At 41.5% G+C, this 21,302-nt stretch overlaps 1 protein-coding gene across 4 annotated transcripts in view; it reads right to left on the bottom strand.

Moving 5' to 3' along the window:
• Nucleotides 1-21,302, bottom strand: part of LOC135522682 (dihydropyrimidine dehydrogenase [NADP(+)]-like) — a 229,926-nt gene that overhangs the window by 126,088 nt on the left and 82,536 nt on the right. For all 4 annotated transcript variants that reach the window (XR_010452715.1, XM_064949179.1, XM_064949178.1 and 1 more), the window contains 6 exons: nucleotides 19,149-19,345; nucleotides 17,378-17,459; nucleotides 16,496-16,583; nucleotides 7,288-7,395; nucleotides 4,498-4,667; nucleotides 2,806-3,016 (listed from right to left, as the gene is read on the bottom strand). Coding sequence is in view for 3 of the 4 variants with exons in the window: in XM_064949179.1 (XP_064805251.1) it covers nucleotides 2,806-3,016; nucleotides 4,498-4,667; nucleotides 7,288-7,395; nucleotides 16,496-16,583; nucleotides 17,378-17,459; nucleotides 19,149-19,345 (856 nt within the window). In the remaining variant the exon portion in view is untranslated. The remainder of the gene's footprint in view (nucleotides 1-2,805; nucleotides 3,017-4,497; nucleotides 4,668-7,287; nucleotides 7,396-16,495; nucleotides 16,584-17,377; nucleotides 17,460-19,148; nucleotides 19,346-21,302) is intronic.

Below are 21,302 nucleotides of genomic sequence, written 5' to 3'. Positions count from 1 at the left end.
TTTATTGCATTTTCCTTTTCCAAATGGGCGGTAATTTAGAATGCATAAGATACTATATTTAACATAACACAGCTTCTTCCTTTGTTACGCAGTCTCTTTCACTCAAACCCAACCCTTTTCTTTTGTGTAACAAGCTGTCATATCTGTTCCGCCCGCTAGGGACGTTTTCCTTTATGACGTAATTTGTAATCAAGTTATGATTAATTACGTGTATGTGTAATTCTGTGTGATTAGTTAGGTATTTAGTAAATAAATAATTAAACCCAATTTTGCATTGCTGATTCAACTTGTTTGCCAGGGTTTGTGAAGATAACCAAGAATGTACAACTTTCAGATGAGACTGAATTAAGGTGACGATTAATATTGACTGCTAATTGATGTAAAATATTACTAGGTCTTTAAGAGTTTATTCGGAAGATAACCGCTCTATAAATATTATTTTGTGGTGCCCCGACTCTCTAGTTAAATACATTTACATGATCAGCTCAATCAGGTAATTTTAATTACGGAGAAATAATTTTATAGAATAGCATGTCATATCACTTAATCCGGCATAGCCAAAGACACGACACAGCCAACAAGTGCTCAGCATATGTGGGAACAAGACTGTTAGAAAGGCATTCCAGGTGAAGCTGGTTGAGGGAATGCCAAGAGTGTGCAAAGCTGTCATCAAGGCCAAGAGTGGCTACTTTGAAGAATCTAACTTCTAAAATATACTTTGATTTGTTTAACACTTTTTTCGTTACTACATGATTCCATATATGTTATTTTATAGTTGTGATGTCTTCACTATTATTCTATAATGTAAAAATAATGAAAAACACTTGAATGAGTAGGTGTGTCCAAACCTTTGATTGGTACTGTATATATATATAGTTGGACATTAAAGACAGTAACAACACCAAGAAATCAGCTTCAAGTGATGTAATTTAAAAAAAATCTGTTCCCAAGTATTCCCAATAATAGAGAGACATGTGATCGAATTCAAATGTAAGTTAGGTTTGAAATTATGATTTAGTCAAATATTATATCTGTTTTGGCTTCTTGCGGTCAATTTTCAGTCTACACATTATTTGTAATTATGTTCCAACCCCCTGACAAGGTTCTGTAAACACTCACATACAGGTAGACACACAGGCACGCTAACATGCACAGACACGCACGCACACGCACACGTGCACACACGCACACGTGCACACACGCACACGTGCACACACACACACGTGCACACACACACACACACACACACACACACACACACACACACACACACACACACACACACACACACACACACACACACACCCTCAAAACCCAAGTACATTGAGCTCTCATCACCGGCACTCATCTAAATTAGAGCCTCAACACAAGACATAGTGTTTAGATGATGATGAGGAAAACAATGTGATGAGTGTCGTCTTAAGTCCTACTCCAAATGTGCTAAACAATGATAAGTTAGACAGTCCTATCCATACGGGACCACTGTCGTCGCTCGTGTAATGAGAAATCTCCAGGAGAAAGGGGAGATCCAGGTGTACCATCAACATAATGGTTTGTGTTTGTTTGCCAGGCTTTCTGTCTGTCTGACTCTGTTTAATGCAACTCAAGGATAACATCCTCACGCTGTTTTTAAAGCAATAATGTAGACAACATTCAACACAAACTCTTCAGAGAAACACTTAATTTGAGGATATTTGTAAAAGTTGATAAAAAACCATAACAGTGGACTGTGCTGTCAAAGAGTCTACTCATATGGCAAAACTCAGGTTCCATTCAGAGTAAAGGTATTATTATTGTGTATCAATAGGAAGACTATTGGCGCCCCCCCCCTTGGGTTGTGCCGTGGCGGAGATCTTTGTGGGCTATACTCGGCCTTGTCTCAGGATGATAAGTTGGTGGTTGAAGATATTCCTCTAGTGGTGTGGGGGCTGTGCTTTGGCAAAGTGGGTGGGGTTATATCCTGCCTGTTTGGCCCTGTCCAGGGGTATCATCGGATGGAGCCACAGTGTCTCCTGACCCCTCCTGTCTCAGCCTCCATTATTTATGCTGCAGTAGTTTATGAGTCAGGGGGGCTAGGGTCAGTCTGTTTTATCTGGAGTATTTCTCCCGTCTTATCCGGTGTCCTGTGTGAATTTAAGTATGCTCTCTCTAATTCTCTCTTTCTTTCTTTCTCTCTGAGGACCTGAGCCCTAGGACCATGCCTCAGGACTACCTGGCATGATGACTCCTTGCTGTCCCCAGTTCACCCTTGCCCGTGCTGCTGCTCCAGTTTCAACTGTTCTGCCTGCGGCTATGGAACCCTGACCTGTTCACCGGACGTGCTACCTGTCCCAGACCTGCTGTTTTCAACTCTCTAGAGACAGCAAGAGCGGTAGAGATGATCGGCTATGAAAAGCCAACTGACATTTACTCCTGAGGTGCTGACTTGTTGCACCCCCGACAACTACTGTGATTATTATTATTTGACCATGCTGGTTATTTATGAACATTTGAACATCTTGGCCATGTTCTGTTATAATCTCCACCCGGCACAGCCAGAAGAGGACTGGCCACCCCTCATAGCCTGGTTCCTCTCTAGGTTTCTTCCTATGTTTTGGCCTTTCTAGGGAGTTGTTCCTAGCCACCGTGCTTCTACACCTGCATTGCTTGCTGTTTTAGGCTGGGTTTCTGTACAGCACTTTGATATATCAGCTGATGTAAGAAGGGCTATATAAATAAATGTGATTTTGATTCATACAAAAATCGTCTCAACAAATTGTTGTGATGTTCAATGCACTTTCAATAAAGTTTGACTCTGATTGATACCTTTGGGGTCGCTCAACATGGATCCGAAGGCACTGATGATGTAATCGGCCTTGAGGCGTATGATCTGATCCTCGTCCTCCATCCAATCACCTTCGTCTGTCAGCTCCGTACGACAGAACTCCATTCCCGCCAAGCGACCCGCCTTCATGATGACCTCACGAGGGGACAGGAAGGGCATGAACTCACACTTCTCTTCCATGGCCAGCTCCATCTATAAGTAGGAGAAATATAGAGCTCAGGGGTCAATGGTGATGGGTCATTGACAGGTTACATCTTTAAATTGCGGCTTGAATTGTGTTGAATTATTTTAAGTATCAAAGATTGTAATTATTTTATCACAATATTTCTCGTCAAATGCAAAGTCATTTTAATCTAAAACTGGACAAAAAGATGTCTAATTATCAAGCCCAAGGTACAACTTTTTTATTCCCTTCGTTTGTCAGGACTGGAAAATATATTTTGTAGTCTCACACATTACAACGGCACACAATAGAAGACACTAGGAAGTTTTCCTGCTTTGTTCAAAGACCTTCAATTTCATACGGATTAATGAAAAAAGGCCCCATCTACAACAAAGTCATTGAAATTACGTTTCCAGTCCTGAGATGTGCACAAAAGGGAAGGGGGTGGGTTGTTTCTATAATAGCTCCCCTTTCTCTCAGTTTTCTGAAATTGTCTCAGTTGACATCAATGCTCATGCTTCACACAATATTGAACTTTTTTCAATGTGATGTGAAGGTTACTGACGCCTACAAGAGGCCTAAACTTAATATACCTTATAAACAAACTTAATTAGTGTGAGGCGATGCTAGCAGCTTAACTGTCTGCTTCTGCGGGGAAAAGCAAACAGCTGTTGATAATCACCTTACTTTTCTCATTTCGTTAGGGTTATTTTTGGCGTTACTATGGCAGCAAGAGGTGTGCTCTGACACGACGCATGACTAAAGGTGCCGTTGGACGATAATTCTAGAATGAACTGTGCTGTCAAACTCAACTCTCAACTAGAATAGCATTGACAGAAAGACACCTTGAACTTTTCATCACACTCACAATCATAACAAATATACGGCAGTTGAAGAATGCATCTTAACTCCAAGTGCTACTTTTACTGATGGTCTAACACATCAAAAGTTGATAAGAATCAAGACTGAAGGGAGTATACGAGTCAATGTCATGCTTCAAATGCAGGGATATCTTTTGAAGGAACAGTGAAAATAGCAACAGCACTGCCTATGATATCCTTCCTCTCTCCTTTGTGGCAGCGCTACTAGAAAGGGACAGATCCCAGTGAGTCCGTCTGGGGCTCACGGCAGTGTGTGTGTGCAGGCGGAGAGCTTTTGACAGTTATCGCCCTCCAGAACCTAAGACAGGCCTTTGTAATAAACCAGAAAAAAAGTGGCTTAAAAAAACATGTCAGCAGGGCCAAGGAGAGGACACTCACACAGACAGCTTAATAAAGACAGCGTCCTCTCTCCTCTTCACTAGCCTTCTCCCTAACACTATCTCTCTGTCTATCTTTCTCCCTCAGTCTTTCTCTCTCTGTCTGTCTTTCTCTCTCTCTGTCTGTCTTTCTCAAACAAGTTAAGCATCTGGTACACTGGTAACATTTAGCGATCTCTCTCTCTCTCTCTCTCTCTCTGTCAACGCCTTCTCTTTTATCCTTTTCTCTCCTTTCTTCTTGTTTGTCTCTACCTCCTCGGGGACAGCCCTGATGTTGGTGAAGCCTTTCCTAAACACCACGTAGACCCGCTTGGCACCGCAGCGCAGGGAAGAAGTGGCACAGTCGAAAGCTGTGTCTCCTGAACCCAGAACAATCACCGTGCCACGCAGCTCCGGCAGGGAAGACTTGCAGTTACACATCCCTAAAAGCGGGAGGAGAAGAGAAAAGGAGTTACAATCTGATCATTTACTGTGTTGATTTTGAAATGATATATACAGTACAGTGCCAGTCAAAAGTTTGGACATACCTACAATGTAGAATAATAGTGAACACAACAAAACTGTGAAATAACACATACGGAATTATGTAATTACCAAAAATGGGTTAAACAAATCAAACAATATTTTATATTTGAGATTCTTCAAAGTAGCCACCCTTTGCCTTGGTGACAGCTTTGCACACTCTTGGCAGTCTCTCAACCAGTTTCATGAGGTAGTCAACTGGAATGCATTTCAATTAACAGGTGTGCTTTATTAAAAGTTAATTTGTGGAATTTCTTTCCATCTTATTGCGTTTGAGCCAATCAGTTGTGTTGTGACAAGGTAGGGGTGGTATACAGAAGATAGCCCTATTTGGTAAAAGACCCAGTCCATATTATGGCAAGAACTGCTCAAATAAGCAAAGGGAAAAGACCGCCCATCATTACTTGAGGACATGAAGGTCAGTCAATCTGGAAAAATAACTTTGAATGTTTCTTCAAGGGCAGTCACAAAAACCATCAAGCTCTATGATGAAACTGCCTCTCATGAGGACAGACACAGGAAGACCCAGAGTTACCTCTGCTGCAGTGGGAAAGTTCATGAGAGTTACCAGCCTCAGAAATTGTAGCCCAAATAAATGGTTCACAGAGTCCAAGTAACAGACGCATCTCAACATCAACTGTTCAGAGGAGACTGCATGAATCAGGCCTTCATGGTCGAATTGCTGCAAAGAAACCACTACTAAAGGGCACCAATAAAAAGAAGAGACTTCCTTGGGCCAAGAAACACGAGCAATGGACATTAGACCAGTGGAAATCTGTCCTTTGGTCTGATGAGTCCAAATTGAGATTTTGAGTTCCAACCACCGTGTCTTTGTGAGACGCAGAGTAGGTGAACGGATGAACTCTGCATGTGTGGTTACCACTGTGAAGCATGGAGGAGGAGGTGTGATGGCGTAGGGGTGCTTTGCTGGTGACACTGTCTGTGATTTATTTAGAATTCAAGGCACACTTAACCAGCATGGCTACCACAGCATTCTGCAGTGATATGCCATCCCACCTGGTTTGCGCTTAGTGGAACTATCATTTGTTTTTTAACAGGACAATGACCCCAAAGACACCTCCAGCCTTTATAAGGGCTATTTGACCAAGATGGAGAGTGATGGAGTGCTGCATCAGATGACATGTCCTCCACAATCCCCCGACCTCAACCCAGTTGAGATGGTTTGGGATAAGTTGGATAGCATAGTGAAGGAAAAGCAGCAAACAAGTGCTCAGCCTATGGGGGAACTACTTCAAGACTGTTAAAAAGCATTCAGGTGAAGCTGGTTGAGAGAATGAGAATGAGTGTGTAAAGCTGTCATCAAGGCCAAGAGTGGCTACTTTGAAGGATCTAACATCTTAAATATATTTTGATTTGTTTAATACTTTTTTGGTTACTACATTACTCCACACATCTTATTTCACAGATTTGAGGTCTTAACTATTATTCTATAATGTAGAACATAGTAAAAATAAAGAAAAACCCTTGAATGAGTAGGTGTGTCCAAACGTTTGACTAGTACTGTATGTCTAAGTGTTTAATTCATTGTGGGAAAACTACACTGAACAAAAACATAAAATGCAACATGCACTTATTATTAAGATTTTACTGAGTTACAGATCATAAAAGGAAATCAGTCAATTGAAATACATTGACTCTGAATACAGATATGCATCTGTTGGTCAGACACTGAGTAAAAAAAAAAGTAAAAAAAGGGTATGGGTGTGGATCAGAAAACCAGTCAGTATCTGGTGTGACCACCTCCTGCAGCGCAACACATCTCCTTCGCATAGAGTTGATCAGGCTGTTGATTGTGGCCTGTGGTATGTTGTCCCACTCCTCTTCAATGGCTGTGAGAAGTTGCTGAATCGAAGGTAAGCATTTGCCCACTGAAGTTTGTTACGATGCTAAACTGCAGTCAGGTCAAGACCCTTGTGAGGAGGCTGGTGGCTGGTCTCAGACAATCCCGCAGACGAATCCGGATGTGGAGTTCCTGGGCTAGCGCAGTTACCCATGGCCTGCGGTTGTGAGATCGGTTGGAAGTACTGCCATATTCTCTAAAACAATGTTGGAGATGGCTTATGGTAGAGAAATTAACATTCAATTCTATGGCAACAACTCTGGTGGAGATTCCTGCAGTCAGCATGCCTATTACACATCCCCTCAAAACTTGAGACATCTGTGGCACTGTCTTGTGACAAAACTGCACATTTTAGAGTGGTCTTTTATTGTCCCCAGCACAAGGTGAACCTGTGTAATGATCATGCTGTTTAATCAGCTTCTTGATATGCCAGACCTGTCAGGTGAATGGATTATCTTGGTAAAGGAGAAATGCAACAAATGTGTTCACAGCATTTGTGAGAAATAAGCTTTTTGTGTGTATGGAAAATGTGGGGATCTTTTATTGTAGCTTAGGAAACATGCATTTACATATATTTTTCAGTATAAATGAAATCTTAAAAAAAAAGAAACACTTTAGTTGTGGCTGTCAATGCTTGTTCTATTGGCTGCGGTGTTCACCTGTTTTGCTGGCTTTGGAGACCAACGGTAGGAAATCCTTTGACGTGTAAAAGCCTTGTTCGATCGTCAGCCCCTCAAATATTTTATGTCTGTTAGCCTGTGGAAGACCTGGTGACAAAACGACACAGAGGTAAAGCAACGGAGTGGAGAAAAGTATTATAGCAACAAATTAACAAATGGCACAGACAGAATAACGTACATTTCTGAAAGTTTAAAGCCCTTACAGAAAAAACACATGACTTTCATGTGATCACATATGATATTATGAGAAGTTAATGTGATAACATGTGACAGCATGTAAAAGCAACATGTGATAACATGAAACTACATATGTGGAAACATGATCTCATTCGAAATAAATGTGACAACATGGGGATGGAAAATGTCTAAATGTTTCACATGTGAATCTGCAATTCAACACATGCGAGGTGAAAAGATGTTATTCTCCTCAACATAATGAACTCTAAATGTAACACATGGTTTCCCATGTGAACAACTGACCTCGCATGTGCCTCTTTCTTTTTACATGTGAAAATTCCCGCTCAACATGTGAAACAACTCTTTTTGGGGAATGAAATTATATGGGGGTTTTAAAGTAAGTGGTACGTTGTCCAGAGAAAATTGTGTCAAACAAATCTTTTGACATTTGACATTATCACTTTAGCACGGACTTTTCAAAATGACCACAACTGTGATTTGAACTCAACCGCTCATCTTTCTGCTGTTCTGACTATTCTGTCATCATTGATTTCCTTTACTTATTTCTGCAATTTGAGGGTTTTCTGTATAGTTGTCTAATGTTGGTGGGGAATATTATTCTGTTTTAATGTTACTCCTTAATCACTGTAATGAATATATATGTGTATTTTTAAGTAAATATCAGTTTTGTTAAGTCCAACTATCGTTTTCTCTCACTCCTCTTGTCTACTGGTGACACTTTCTACAATTCTATGGAAGACAGAGCTCTCTTTTTTAATTTTTTTTATCAAGAGTCAGTTAAGAACAAATTCTTATTTACAATGACGGCCTACACCGGCCAAACCCGGGCGACGCTGGGCCAATTGTGCTCCACCCTATGGGACTCCCAATCACAGCCGATTGTGACACAGCTGGGATTTGAACAAGGGTGTCTGTAGTGAGATGCAGTGCCTTAGACCGCTGCACCACTTGGGAGCCCCGCTACAGTCATGTCAATCCAGTGAAAAAGTACACTGGACAGAAACGGTTTTGTATTGGTTCCATTGTGTTGAGTACTGAGTTCTAAACCTTGACCTACAATTATCACTGTGATATATTTTACAGGGACAATAATAATCTATGCCTTAGAAATACCTGACAAAGCCTCTATTTTACCACAAGCAATCATGTCACATTGATATGAACAAGGCTCAGATCTAACACAATAGTAGAAACTGAGACTTGCTGGCTGCGTTTAAACATATCTTTTCCCACTAATTGGTCTTTTGACGAATCAGATCAGCTCTTTTGTCCAAAAATGGTCAAAATAACAGAATTGGGCTGCTTGTGTAAATGCAGCCACTGAGAAGAATTGGAAAGTGACACACTGAAATAATAAAGCAATAACCTTTTTGGAGCAATATTGTAACATTAACTATATCAGTATGTTGGTATATATTTATATTAACCAACTTGTTAAAATGCATGGCTCCTAATGGGGATATTACTGTATATCATGGCTGAGAGCTCATTAAATATGGATATGAATTGCTGAGTAATGGTGACTGGGAGGGTAAATTGTGACACATAGCAGAGTAGTTTTATAACAGTGTTTAAAAATGCAAGGTTACAGTATATGAAACAATGGGCACATTCCACTAAGAAAGACAAGTGAGTAGTGTCCCTCATTTCTAGGAGAAGGTTTTTATGTTAAAGCTTTTGGGGCAGCCAATTCGGCAGCAGTAGTAATCCAAAGAAATTAGACTCCGGCAACTGCTCTAATACTACAAACATACAGTATCTCATTTTTGGATTAATTAACAGTATATGTGCCAAACAAACAAAATAGCATTTGTGATCAATACAAACAAAATACTATAGCACCATTATTGAAACCACTATATGCAGCTAAACAACCTCAAGGACGAGTTTTCAAAGTGAAGTTACAGGACATTACCTTTAACTTCTTGGTGACTGGGGGGCAGTATTGAGTAGCTTGGATGAATAAGGAGCCCAGAGTAAACTGCCTGCTACTCAGCCATAAAAGCTGGAATATGCATATAATTAGTATATTTGGATAGAAAACACTGAAGTTTCTAAAACTGTTTGAATGATGTCTGTGAGTATAACATAACTCATATGGCAGGCGAAAACCTGAGAAAAATCCAACCAGGAAGTGGGAAATTTGAGTTTTGTAGGTTTTCAACTCAAAGCCTATCGAAGATACAGTGGGATATTGGTCATGTTGCTCTTCCTAAGGCTTCCACTAGATGTCAACAGTCATAAGAACCTGGTTTTGATGCTTCTACTGTGAAGTGGGGCTAAATGAGAGGGGATTGAGCCAGGTGTCTGGCAGATTGCCACGAGCTCGTGGCGCGCGGTGATGTGAAAGTTAGCTTGCGTTCCATTGCTTTTCTACAGACAAAGGAATTCTCCGGTTGGAACATTATTGAACATTTATGATAAAAACATCCTAAAGATTGATTCTATACTTCGTTTGACATGTTTCTATGACCTGTAATATAACTTTTTGGACTTTTCATCCGACCTTTCGGATGGACTTGCACCCGTGTTTGGATTTGTTTACCAAACGCCCTAACAAAAGGAGCTATTTGGACATAAATGATCAACTTTATCAAACAAATCAAACATTTATTGTGGAACTGGTATTCCTGGGAGTGCATTCTGATAAAGATAATCAAAGTTAAGAGAATATTTATAATGTTGACTGCACAATGGGCAGATATCTTTTTGGCTTGTTTGGTCTCTGAGCGCCGTACTCAGATTATTGCATGGTATGCTTTTTCCGTAAAGTTTTTTTATAAATCTGACACAGCGGTTGCATTAAGGAGAAATGTATCTAAAGTTCCATCTGTAATAGTTGTATCTTTTATCAATGTTTATTCTCAGTATTTCTGTAAATTGATGTGGCTCCTCTGCAAAATCACTGCATGTTTTGGAACTACTGAACATAACACGCCAATGTAAAATAAGATTTTTGGATATAAATATGCACTTTGTCAAACAAAACATACATGTATTGTGTAACATGAAATCCTATGAGTGTCATCTGATGAAGATCATCAAAGGTTAGTGATTCATTTGATCTATATTTCTGCTTTTTGTGACTCCTCTCTTTGGCTGGAAAAATGGCTGGGTTTTCTGTGACTTGGTGGTGACCGAACAATCGTTTGTGGTGCTTTCGCTGTAAAGCCTTTTTGAAATCAGACACTGTGGCTGGATTAATGAGGATTTTATCTTTAAAATGGTGTAAAATACATCTGGGTTTAAACTGACCCTCTCCAAACATCTCACAGCAGTGTTACTCTACCTGACTATACAGTCCTTTTTGTAAGTATTCAGACCCCTTGACGTTTTCCAATACTTAACAGCCGCATTCTAAAATGTATTTAAAAATAATAATAATTCTCAGCAATCTATACACAATACCCCGTAACGACAAATCAAAAACAGGTTTGTAGAAATGTTAGCAAATGTATTCAAAATAAAAAATTCACATAAGTATTCAGACCTTAACTCAGTACTTTGTTGAAGCACCTTTGGTAGCGATTACAGCCTCAAGTCTTCTTGGGCACACCTGTATTTGGGGAGTTTCTCTGCAGATCCTCTCAAGCTCCATCAGGTTGGATGGGGATCAGTCGCTGCACAGCTATTTTTAGGTCTATCCAGAGATGTTCGATCGGCTTCAAGTCCAGGCTCTGGCTGGGCCACTCAATAGAAATTCAGAGACTTGTCCCGAAGCCACTCCTGCATTGTCTTGGCTGTCTGCTTAGGGTCGTTGTCCAGTTGGAAGGTAAACCTTCATCCCAGTCTGAGGTCCTGAGTGTTCTGGAGCAGGCTTTCATCACGGATCTCTCTGTACATTGCTACATTCATCTTTCCCTCGATCCTGACTAGTCTCCCAGTCCATGCCGCTGAAAAACATCCCCACAACATGATGCGGCCACCACCATGCTTCACCGTAGGGATAGTGCTCGAATTCCTCCAGATGTGATGATTGGTATTAAGGCCAAAGAGTTCAGTCTTGGTTTCATCACACCAGAGAATTTTTTTTCTCATGGTCAGAGAGTACTTCAGGTGCCTTTTGGCAAACTCAAAGCAGGCTGTCATGTGCCTTTTACTGAAGAGTGCTGGAGTGCTGCAGAGATGGTTGTCCTTCTGGAAGATTCTCCCATCTCCACTGTAAGAGTGACCATCGGGTTCCTGGTCACCTCCCTAGCCCTTCTCCCCCTTTGCTCAGTTAGGAAGAGTCTTGGTGGTTCCAAACTTCTTCTATTGAAGTATGATGGAGGCCACCATTTTCTTGGAGAACTTCAAAGCTGCAGAAATGTTTTGGCACCCTTTCCCAGATCTGTACCTCGAAAGAATCCTGTCTCGGACCTCTACGGACAATTCCTTCAACCTCATGGCTTGGGATTTGCTTTGACATGCACTGTCAACTATGAGATGTTATATAGACAAGTGTGTGCATTTCCAAATCATGTCCAATCAATTGAATTTACCACAGGTGGACTCTAATTTGTAAAAACAGCTCAAGGGTTTGACAACGTACTGTATGTATATAAGTTACATTATTTTTTATACATTTGTTAAAATTTCTAAAAACCTGTTTTCACTTCGTCATTATGGGGTTTGTTAAAATTTCTAAAAACCTGTTTTCACTTCGTCATTATGGGGTTTGTGTGTAGATTGATGATCTGAATACTTTTCGAATGCACTGTATGGACATCTTTAGTATTCAATACCAAATCAAAGCACGTGAACAAAAAACCCTTGCAGTAGACGATCATGACAAAGTGGATTGTAAGTCATGTGGCTCCATTTGCCACGTATTTCATCTAATTTCCCTTCTCCTCTATCGGTCTCTCTCTTCCTCTCTCACTCCCTCGGCAGGCCATCCATGTACAGTGGAGTGAATCCTACCCCTTTTTTCATATTAAGAATATAATGTGATATAGAATACATCCTCTGTTGCAGATGTTTTCATTCGCTGCCGGGCCCTCCTCTCATTAATCAAACCTTATCAGTTGCCATCCGACTAGAGAAAGAGAGGGACAGAGAGAGAGGGGGACACAGAAGGAGAAAGAGAGCGAGAGACAGAAAGTGAGAGGGAGATAGAGAGAGGGGGGGAGATGGAGAGAAGGAAACAAAAAAGGAAGGGACAAGGGGGAGAAGGAGGAGGAGGAAGGGAGTGCACATTCACTCCCTGACCTCGTTCACCCTTATGATGATCAAGCACCAAGGACAGATTGTTAAATAATGCAGCGGCACACTAAGTACATTAAGATTTAACATAAATCAAGACCTCTGAAGCCATAACTGCCCTCTGTACTGGGATCCATTAACCTTGTCACTGGGAGAAAGGGACACATCCAGAGAGAGAATATGGACGCTTCCGTCACACCTTATGGTAGCCATTGGTACTCACATAGATAAGCCTTATGCTGGACTCAGTGAGACATAATAATTCACACGCAGTAAAGGGTACCATTTCCAAAGATAAATTGGTAGTGCTACACATTTGTTGTGGAAGAGAGGAGTTTCTATGTACAAATATACATTCAATCAAATGTTATTAATGTCAAGTTTTCCTTCTGATGCGAATTCATTGACAACTTGACGTTGACTCCCTGATCGAAAATCAGCCCCAATCGGCATCGTCCTGTCTACTGTCCAACAACATCAGCTATTGACTTTCCAATGTTTTCAAATCAAACGCTGTCTTTAAAAATGATCAGAACCCTTTTAAACCATTCAAAACTACTTCTATCACTTTCCCTGCTTGTTCTTTTCTTTACATCAACTTGTTTCTTCCACCCCTCTTTTCAAGATGTGCCAATCCAATCAATGGACGGTCCGTTCATCTGTCTTTCCAGCCTTTCAGCAATATGCAGAACAGCTGCTGTCTTTAAAAACTCCAAAGAAGGGATGGAATTTTCTGTAAACCAGAGAAATCAAAGGAGAACCAAGACAATTGAGCCTCACCACCACAGATCACATTGTAGAGCGGAGGATAAAGGGTTAATCCACTGTTTAAACCAAATGAACCTTTGAGCTGGCTTCCTAAGCTTATAGCTCAGAAACAATGCCCTTATCTCTCTCCCTCAACCTGCCTTCCGTTCAGCATACTGCCAGGGAGAAATTAGCATGTCAATCATGTCGAAGGATGACATTTAAAAAGCCTGTAAAGGACTAGTATGAAATCACAGAAATTAATTGCAAACACACTTCCGCTTGAATTTTTCATAGGGAATTGAAATTCCTTTACATCCCTTTGTGAGGAAAAGGAGAAAAAAAATCCCCAAATAGTTTTAAATAAACGACTTGCCGTAATTAGGGAGTCCACTATCAAATGACTCTGAGCATTTTGAAACAGTGAATTATAGGAGTCTTTTTTATTCTGTCTTAGTTCAGTAAAACCAAACAAACAGACAGACAGACAGCTTCAAGGAACGTTTGAGTTCCCCAGATCCACACAGCTACAAGACAGCTACATTTATTTGCCTGCTATAGAAAAAATAAAAACAATATTATTACTCCCTTAATGCGTTTCTTTCATTTTGGCATATATTTGTTTCGGCAGAAGAAGTCTTCAGTTAAGGCAAGTCATCACTATGTAACGGAGTGCTTCTTTGATTCTAATGAGAAATGGGAGCATTTGAATGAAGCTCAGCCTGAAAGATAACAGGTTCATAGAGGTATTAAGTGTTTGAGAACATTTCATGTTAAATCTCTGTCTTTCTCAAACACTGCTCAACTGACGTACAGCCACAGAAGAAAGTAAATCCTCGGGCTTGAGTGTGTCTGTGTGCGGGTTGACATCAGGTTAGCCTTCCGTGCCAGTGGTGAGGTGTATCGCTAAAGAGTATTCCGGGTCAGCGAATCAGAGCTCTGGGATAACCCAGCAGGGGGGACTCTGGGTAGAGATATTTGACGGGGGCACGTGGCATGCTCGGTGGTGCCCCAGCGGGCCTCACAACGGGCGCTGTTAGTTTACCATGCTGGGACACAGTATCGCACACAGAAATAACAAATGACAAGTGAATGAGGCTGATGCTGTGAGGCGGGTTAAAGCAGGACCTCTGAAAGAGCGGGAAGCTCACAGAGAATGCATTCCAAATGGCACCCTATTCCTTCCTTACCCTATTCCTTCCCCCCGGTTGCCTTCAATAGTGCACCCGTACCACAAAACGTTTTGCGACGGAAAACAGACATAAGCAATTCTTATTATTCTTATTACAGATTACCGACCATTTCGAGTCTCACCATACCTTCTCTGCTATGCAATCTGGTTTCAGAGCTGGTCATGGGCGCACCTCAGCCACGCTCAAGGTCCTAAATGATATCTTAACCGCCATCGATAAGAAACATTACTGTGCAGCCGTATTCATTGATCTGGCCAAGGCTTTCGACTCTGTCAATCACCACATCCTCATCGGCAGACTCGACAGCCTTGGTTTCTCAAATGATTGCCTTGCCTGGTTCACCAATTACTTCTCTGATAGAGTTCAGTGTGTCAAATCGGAGGGTCTGCTGTCCGGACCTCTGGCAGTCTCTATGGGGGTGCCACAGGGTTCAATTCTTGGACCGACTCTCTTCTCTGTATACATCAATGATGTCGCTCTTGCTGCTGGTGAGTCTCTGATCCACCTCTACGCAGACGACACCATTCTTTATATTTCTGGCCCTTCTTTGGACACTGTGTTAACAACCCTCCAGGCAAGCTTCAATGCCATACAACTCTCCTTCCGTGGCCTCCAATTGCTCTTAAATACAAGTAAAACTGAATGCATGCTCTTCAACCGATCGCTGCCTGCACCTGCCCGACTGTCCAACATCACTACTCTGGACGGCTCTGACTTAGAATACGTGGACAACTACAAATACCTAGGTGTCTGGTTAGACTGTAAACTCTCCTTCCAGACCCACATCAAACATCTCCAATCCAAAGTTAAATCTAGAATTGGCTTCCTATTTCGCAAAAAAGCATCCTTCACTCATGCTGCCAAACATACCCTTGTAAAACTGACCATCCTACCAATCCTCGACTTCAGCGATGTCATTTACAAAATAGCCTCCAATACCCTACTCGACAAATTGGATACAGTCTCACAGTGCAATCCGTTTTGTCACCAAAGCCCCATATACTACCCACCATAGCGACCTGTACCCTCTCGTTGGCTGGCCCTCGCTTCATACTCGTCGCCAAACCCACTGGCTCCATGTCATCTACAAGACCCTGCTAGGTAAAGTCCCCCTCGATGGTCACCATAGCCTCACCCACCTGTAGCACGCGCTCCAGCAGGTATATCTCTCTGGTCACCACCAAAAAACAATTATTTCTTTGGCCGCCTCTCCTTCCAGTTCTCTGCTGCCAATGACTGGAACGAACTACAAAAATCTCTGAAACTGGAAACACTTGTCTCCCTCACTAGCTTTAAGCACCAACTGTCAGAGCAGCTCACAGATTACTGCACCTGTACATAGCCCACCTATAATTTAGCCCAAACAACTACCTCTTTCCCTACTGTATTTATTTTATTTATTTATTTATTTTGCTCCTTTGCACCCCATTATATTTATTTCTACTTTGCACATTCTTCCATTGCAAATCTACCATTCCAGTGTTTTACTTGCTATATTGTATTTACTTCGCCACCATGGCCTTTTTTTTTGCCTTTACCTCCCTTATCTCACCTCATTTGCTCACATCGTATATAGACGTGTTTATACTGTATTATTGACTGTATGTTTGTTTTACTCCATGTGTAACTCTGTGTCGTTGTATGTGTCGAACTGCTTTGCTTTATCTTGGCCAGGTCGCAATTGTAAATGAGAACTTGTTCTCAACTTGCCTACCTGGTTAAATAAACGTGAAAAAAAAGTTAATGTAGTCAATGAGTACAACTCACATCATCTTTACATTTTCTCATCATATTGGTACTACAGTACATATATACAGAGAGAGGGTGGAAAAGACAGGAAGAAAAGGAATAAATGAATAACCAACCAATGCCGATAAAGACAGCTTTGTAACCTTCATCTCTCAGAGAGAGCAGAGTCAACCCGTCCTGGCCCAGGGCTTTCTCACACACCACCTGAAACAACACAACACAACTCATTAGTTATAACGGGAGCACCAGCTCTAAGAACATTTCAACGGATAATCTATTGTATAATTATAATGAATGTTGTACGTAAAATGCTTCATGATCAAAAACCGAATGTTCGAACACTTGGCTTAACACTCCGGTTGGATGAGCATATTAATGAGTTGTACCAATAATCAAAATTACCTAACTTGGGACGCTATTCACTCTTTATGTGATTATAAGTCTTCTTCAAATTCTTCACTTCTACTATTTATCTTTTCACAGAACAGAACAGAGCAGAAAAATCCACATAGACATGCAAATGCCTCACCTCTAACTACTCCCCTCACTCCACTCCCTCCATTCTTTTCAGCAACCAAATCTGTTTCCTGGTTTAAAATGAATCATGAGCAGGTGCTGTCTGGTCTGGTCTGGTCTGCCGTGGCTGGCTAGCTGGCCGTGGTAAGGACTATCGATTGCCCTTTCTCACCACTGTGGCATTCAAGCAACAGACAGACAGACAAGCTAGAGCATCGCCCCAAGTTGCAGCCGGTGCCGGAGACACAAGGTCTCAGCAGCCTGGAGCCTGCCCGGCCTGATGCAGCTTTTAATTGTTCTTTATTAATGCGCCTGACATTTGGGCTGCTGATCTTCTCCCAGACCTGTCGCCTGCGCTAGCCTCTGATGTAAACGAGGAAGGGGACAGGGGAATGGAGGGAGAGAGAGATGGAGGGAGAGATGGAGAGAGGGGACAGGGGGAGATGGAGAGAGAGTGGGAGGGGAGGTGGGGGACTCATTACCTTGATGCCCAAATCCATCATCAGCTCCACCTCGAAGTGCACTACCTCATATGGCAGCCTGAACTGAGGGATCTCCGCAGAGCTGTGAGAGAGAGAGAGAGAGAGAGAGAGAGAGAGAGAGAGAGAGAGAGAGAGAGAGAGAATGAGAGAGAGAGAGAATGAGAGAGAGAATGAGAGAGAGAGAGAGAGAGAGAGAATGAGAGAGAGAATGAGAGAGAGAGAGAGAGAGAGAGAGAGAGAGAGAATGAGAGAGAGAAAATGAGAGAGAGAGAATGAGAGAGAGAGAATGAGAGAGAGAGAGAGAGAGAGAGAGAGAGAGAATGAGAGAGAATGAGAGAATGAGAGAGAATGAGAGAGAGAGAATGAGAGAGAGAGAATGAGAGAGAGAACGAGAGAGAGAACGAGAGAGAGAACGAGAGACAGAGAGAATGAGAGAATGAGAGAGAGAGAACGAGAGAGAATGAGAGAGAGAAGAGAGAGAGAGAGAATGAGAGAGAGAGAGAACGAGAGAGAGAATGAGAGAGAGAGAATGAGAGAGAGAGAGAGAGAGAGAGAGAGAGAGAGAGAGAGAGAGAGAAAGAAAGAGAATGAGAGAGAGAGAGTGAGTGAGTGAGTGAATGTGACTGGGAGATGGAGAAGGAGAAGGAGGAACAGGACGAAAAGGAAGAGGAGGATGAGGCGGATGAGGAGGAGGATGAAGAAGAGGGATGACAGAAAAAGGACTCAGAGGAATATGAAAAGTTAGGTGTGAGGAAGAAAAAATAGATAGACACAGGGAAGAGGATTCTCTATACTGTTGCAACAGCAACTCCTTTTTCTTATTTTCATTTGATGAACTGGGTTGGTATTCACTTTTACTACTTTCTCTGCCTCAAAATTATCCTGCTTCTATGTCCAACCTCTCCCTGAACCATCCACAAATTCTTAATTTTATTCCTGGTTGTCCTTCGAAGTATGTGAAACCCACTGTGGACATTTGCTGGAATCCTAGGAGAAATCAAAGAACGTCTGCTAAATGACTAAAATGTAAAATGTACTAAAGGCCTGGGTAGGTAATTGGTAACCCAATCCAAACTCAGGCATTTGAAAGATTAATATTCACAATTACCAAAACTCTCATTAGCAGCTGTGACCTTATACAATGTTCTTTATATTGATCCAGCAGACTCATGATCAACAATGCCCTTTAGTGGTAAATGCCCCACACAAAAGGACATGAATTTAGATGAATTACAGATGCATATCCGCAAGCGTTGACAAGGAGCTACAGATCTGGCTTTAAGTTACACCATTGACTAATTGCTGCCCAGGAAGCGAATGAATACAAATGTAGGATCTTAATTCGATCACTCTTTTGTTGCTGAGAATTGAAATTGAAGATAAGCATTGTCATTTACATAAATTCACTGAAAACCCATAGTAACATTGCACTTTTCACGTAGACCACTTTTTGCTTAACTTTGTGAACAAAACACTCAAACCCTGTTGATGCAGGATTATTTTGCTGTGACAATATATACTGAGTATACTAAACATCAAGAACACGTTCCTAATATTGAGTTCCTAATTTGTAATTATGAAGACCCAGGTTGGGGTCAAAGTCCTAGTGCTATTAAACATTATTGGATTACACTTTTGTTATTTTGTTATGTTACTAGCCATTGAAAAAAAAAAACATTTTTTTGTAAATAATTCAAATACATGTTACAATGTCAACTTGAAAAGATGTCTAGGTGTGACAACAAACACTAGTGGGATTGGGAAGTTTTACCTCAGTCCGCCGATCCACTTCTGTTTTTCGAATATGGTGATGTCATCGTAGCCAAGGCGAGCCAGGAAGGAAGCACAGCTGATGCTGGCCGGGCCACAGCCAATCAGAGCGATCTTGGAGTGGAAGCTGTTAGGCATCTGGTCTGGAGGAGGGAGAGCTGGGTTCCTCACTTGAGGAATGCCCATCTTACTAAAGATCTGAGGTGATAACAGGCACATGAGGGAGTTTGGTTTATGTACTTGCTTGATTGCTTGCTTACTTAGACCATTCAATTCCTAGTGGAATATACAACGCATTCGGAAAGTATTCAGACCCCTCGACTTTTTCCACATTTTGTGATGTTACAACCTTAGTCTAAAATTGATTAAATGTACTATTTTCCTCATCAATCTACACAGATGACAAATGCCATAATGACAAAGCGAAACAGGTTTCTTGACATTTTTGCAAATTTAGAACGATCAAAAAATTGTGCTCAGGTGCATCCTGTTTCCATTGATCATCCTGGGGATGTTACTACAAATTGATTGGAGTCCACCTGTGGTAAATTCAATTGACATGATTTGCAAAGGCACACACCTGTCTACATAAGGTCCCACAGTTGACAGTACATTTCAGAGCAAAAACCTAGCCACGAGGTCAAATTAATTGTCCGTAGAGCTCCGAGACAGGACTGTGTTGAGGTACAGATGTGGGGAAGGGTACCAAAACTGCAGCATTGAAGGTCCCCAAGAACACTGTGGCCTCCATCATTCTTAAACGGAAAAAGTTTTGAACCACCAAGACTCTTCCTGGCGCTGGCCTCCAAGCCAAACTGAGCAATCAGGGGAGAAGGGTCTTTGTCAGAGAGGTGACCAAGAATTCATGGTCGGAGTTCCTCTGTGGATATGGGTGAAACTTCCAGAAGGACAACCATCAATGCAGCACTCCACCAATCAGGCCTTTATGGTAGAGTGGGCAGACGGAAGCTTCTCCTCAGTAAAAGGCACATAACAGCCCGCTTGGAGTTTTCCAAAAGTCACCTAAAGGACTCTCAGAACAATGAAAAAAAGGATTCAGTGGTCTGATAACTCTGTACCGGTACCCCCTGTACGTAGCCAAGTTATTGTTATGTCATTTTCTTGTGTTACTTTTAGATTTTCTTTTCTTTTTATTCACTTTAGTTGACTTAGTAAATATTTTCTTAACTCTATTTCTTGAACTGCATTGATTAAGGGCTTGTAAGTAAGCATTTCACCGTAAGGTCTACACCTGTTGTATTCGTGGCATGTGACAAATAAAATTGGATTTGATTATGATTTGATGAAACCAAGATTGAACTGTTTTGCCTGAATGCCAAACATCATGTCTGGAAGAAGCCTGGTACCATCCCCAAGGTTGAAGCATGGAGGTGGCAGCATCATGCTGTGGGGATGTTTTTCAGTGGCATGGACTAGGAGACTAGTCAGCATCAAGGGAAAGATGAACGGACCAAAGTACAGAGAGATCCTTGATGAAAACCTGCTCCAGAGCACTCAGGACCTGAGTGGCTTTGGGACAAGTCGCTGAATGTCTTTGAGTGGCCCAGCCAGAGCACGGACTTGAACCCGATTTAACATCTCTAGAGAGACTTGAAAATAGCTGTGCAGCAACGCTCCCCATCCAACTTGGCAGAACCTGAGTGGATCTGCCAAGAAGTATAAGAATAAGAATTTGTTCTTAACTGACTTGCCTAGATAAATAAAGGTTAAAAAAAATATTTTTAAAAAGTACAGGAGAAACTCCCCAAATTCAGGTTGCCAAGCTTGTAACGTCATACCCAAAAAGACTTGAGGCTGTAATCTCTGCCAAAGATGCTTCACCAAAGTACTGAGTAAAGGGTCTGAATACTTATGTAGATGTAATATTTAAAATGTAAAAAAAACGGCTTTTGCTTTGTCATTATGGGGTATTGTGTGTAGATTGAAAAAAACCAAATGTAGTTCAATTTTAGAATAAGGCTGTAACGTAACAAAACGTGGAAAAAGTCAAGAGGTCTAAATACTTTCCGAATGCACTGTAGGTCATCATTAATGAACCACAACCAGTTCCAAAACCTTTCGTCCTGTGTCATTTGTTCCACTCATTCATGCTTGGTTTATCCCCATCCAGTACTAGCAACGCCGGCCAATGCCT

This window comes from Oncorhynchus masou, chromosome 30 (genome assembly GCF_036934945.1).
Source record: "Oncorhynchus masou masou isolate Uvic2021 chromosome 30, UVic_Omas_1.1, whole genome shotgun sequence".
Taxonomy (NCBI): Eukaryota; Metazoa; Chordata; class Actinopteri; order Salmoniformes; family Salmonidae; genus Oncorhynchus; species Oncorhynchus masou.
Note: the sequence above shows the minus strand (reverse complement) of the source record. Positions and strands in the feature narration are given on the sequence as shown.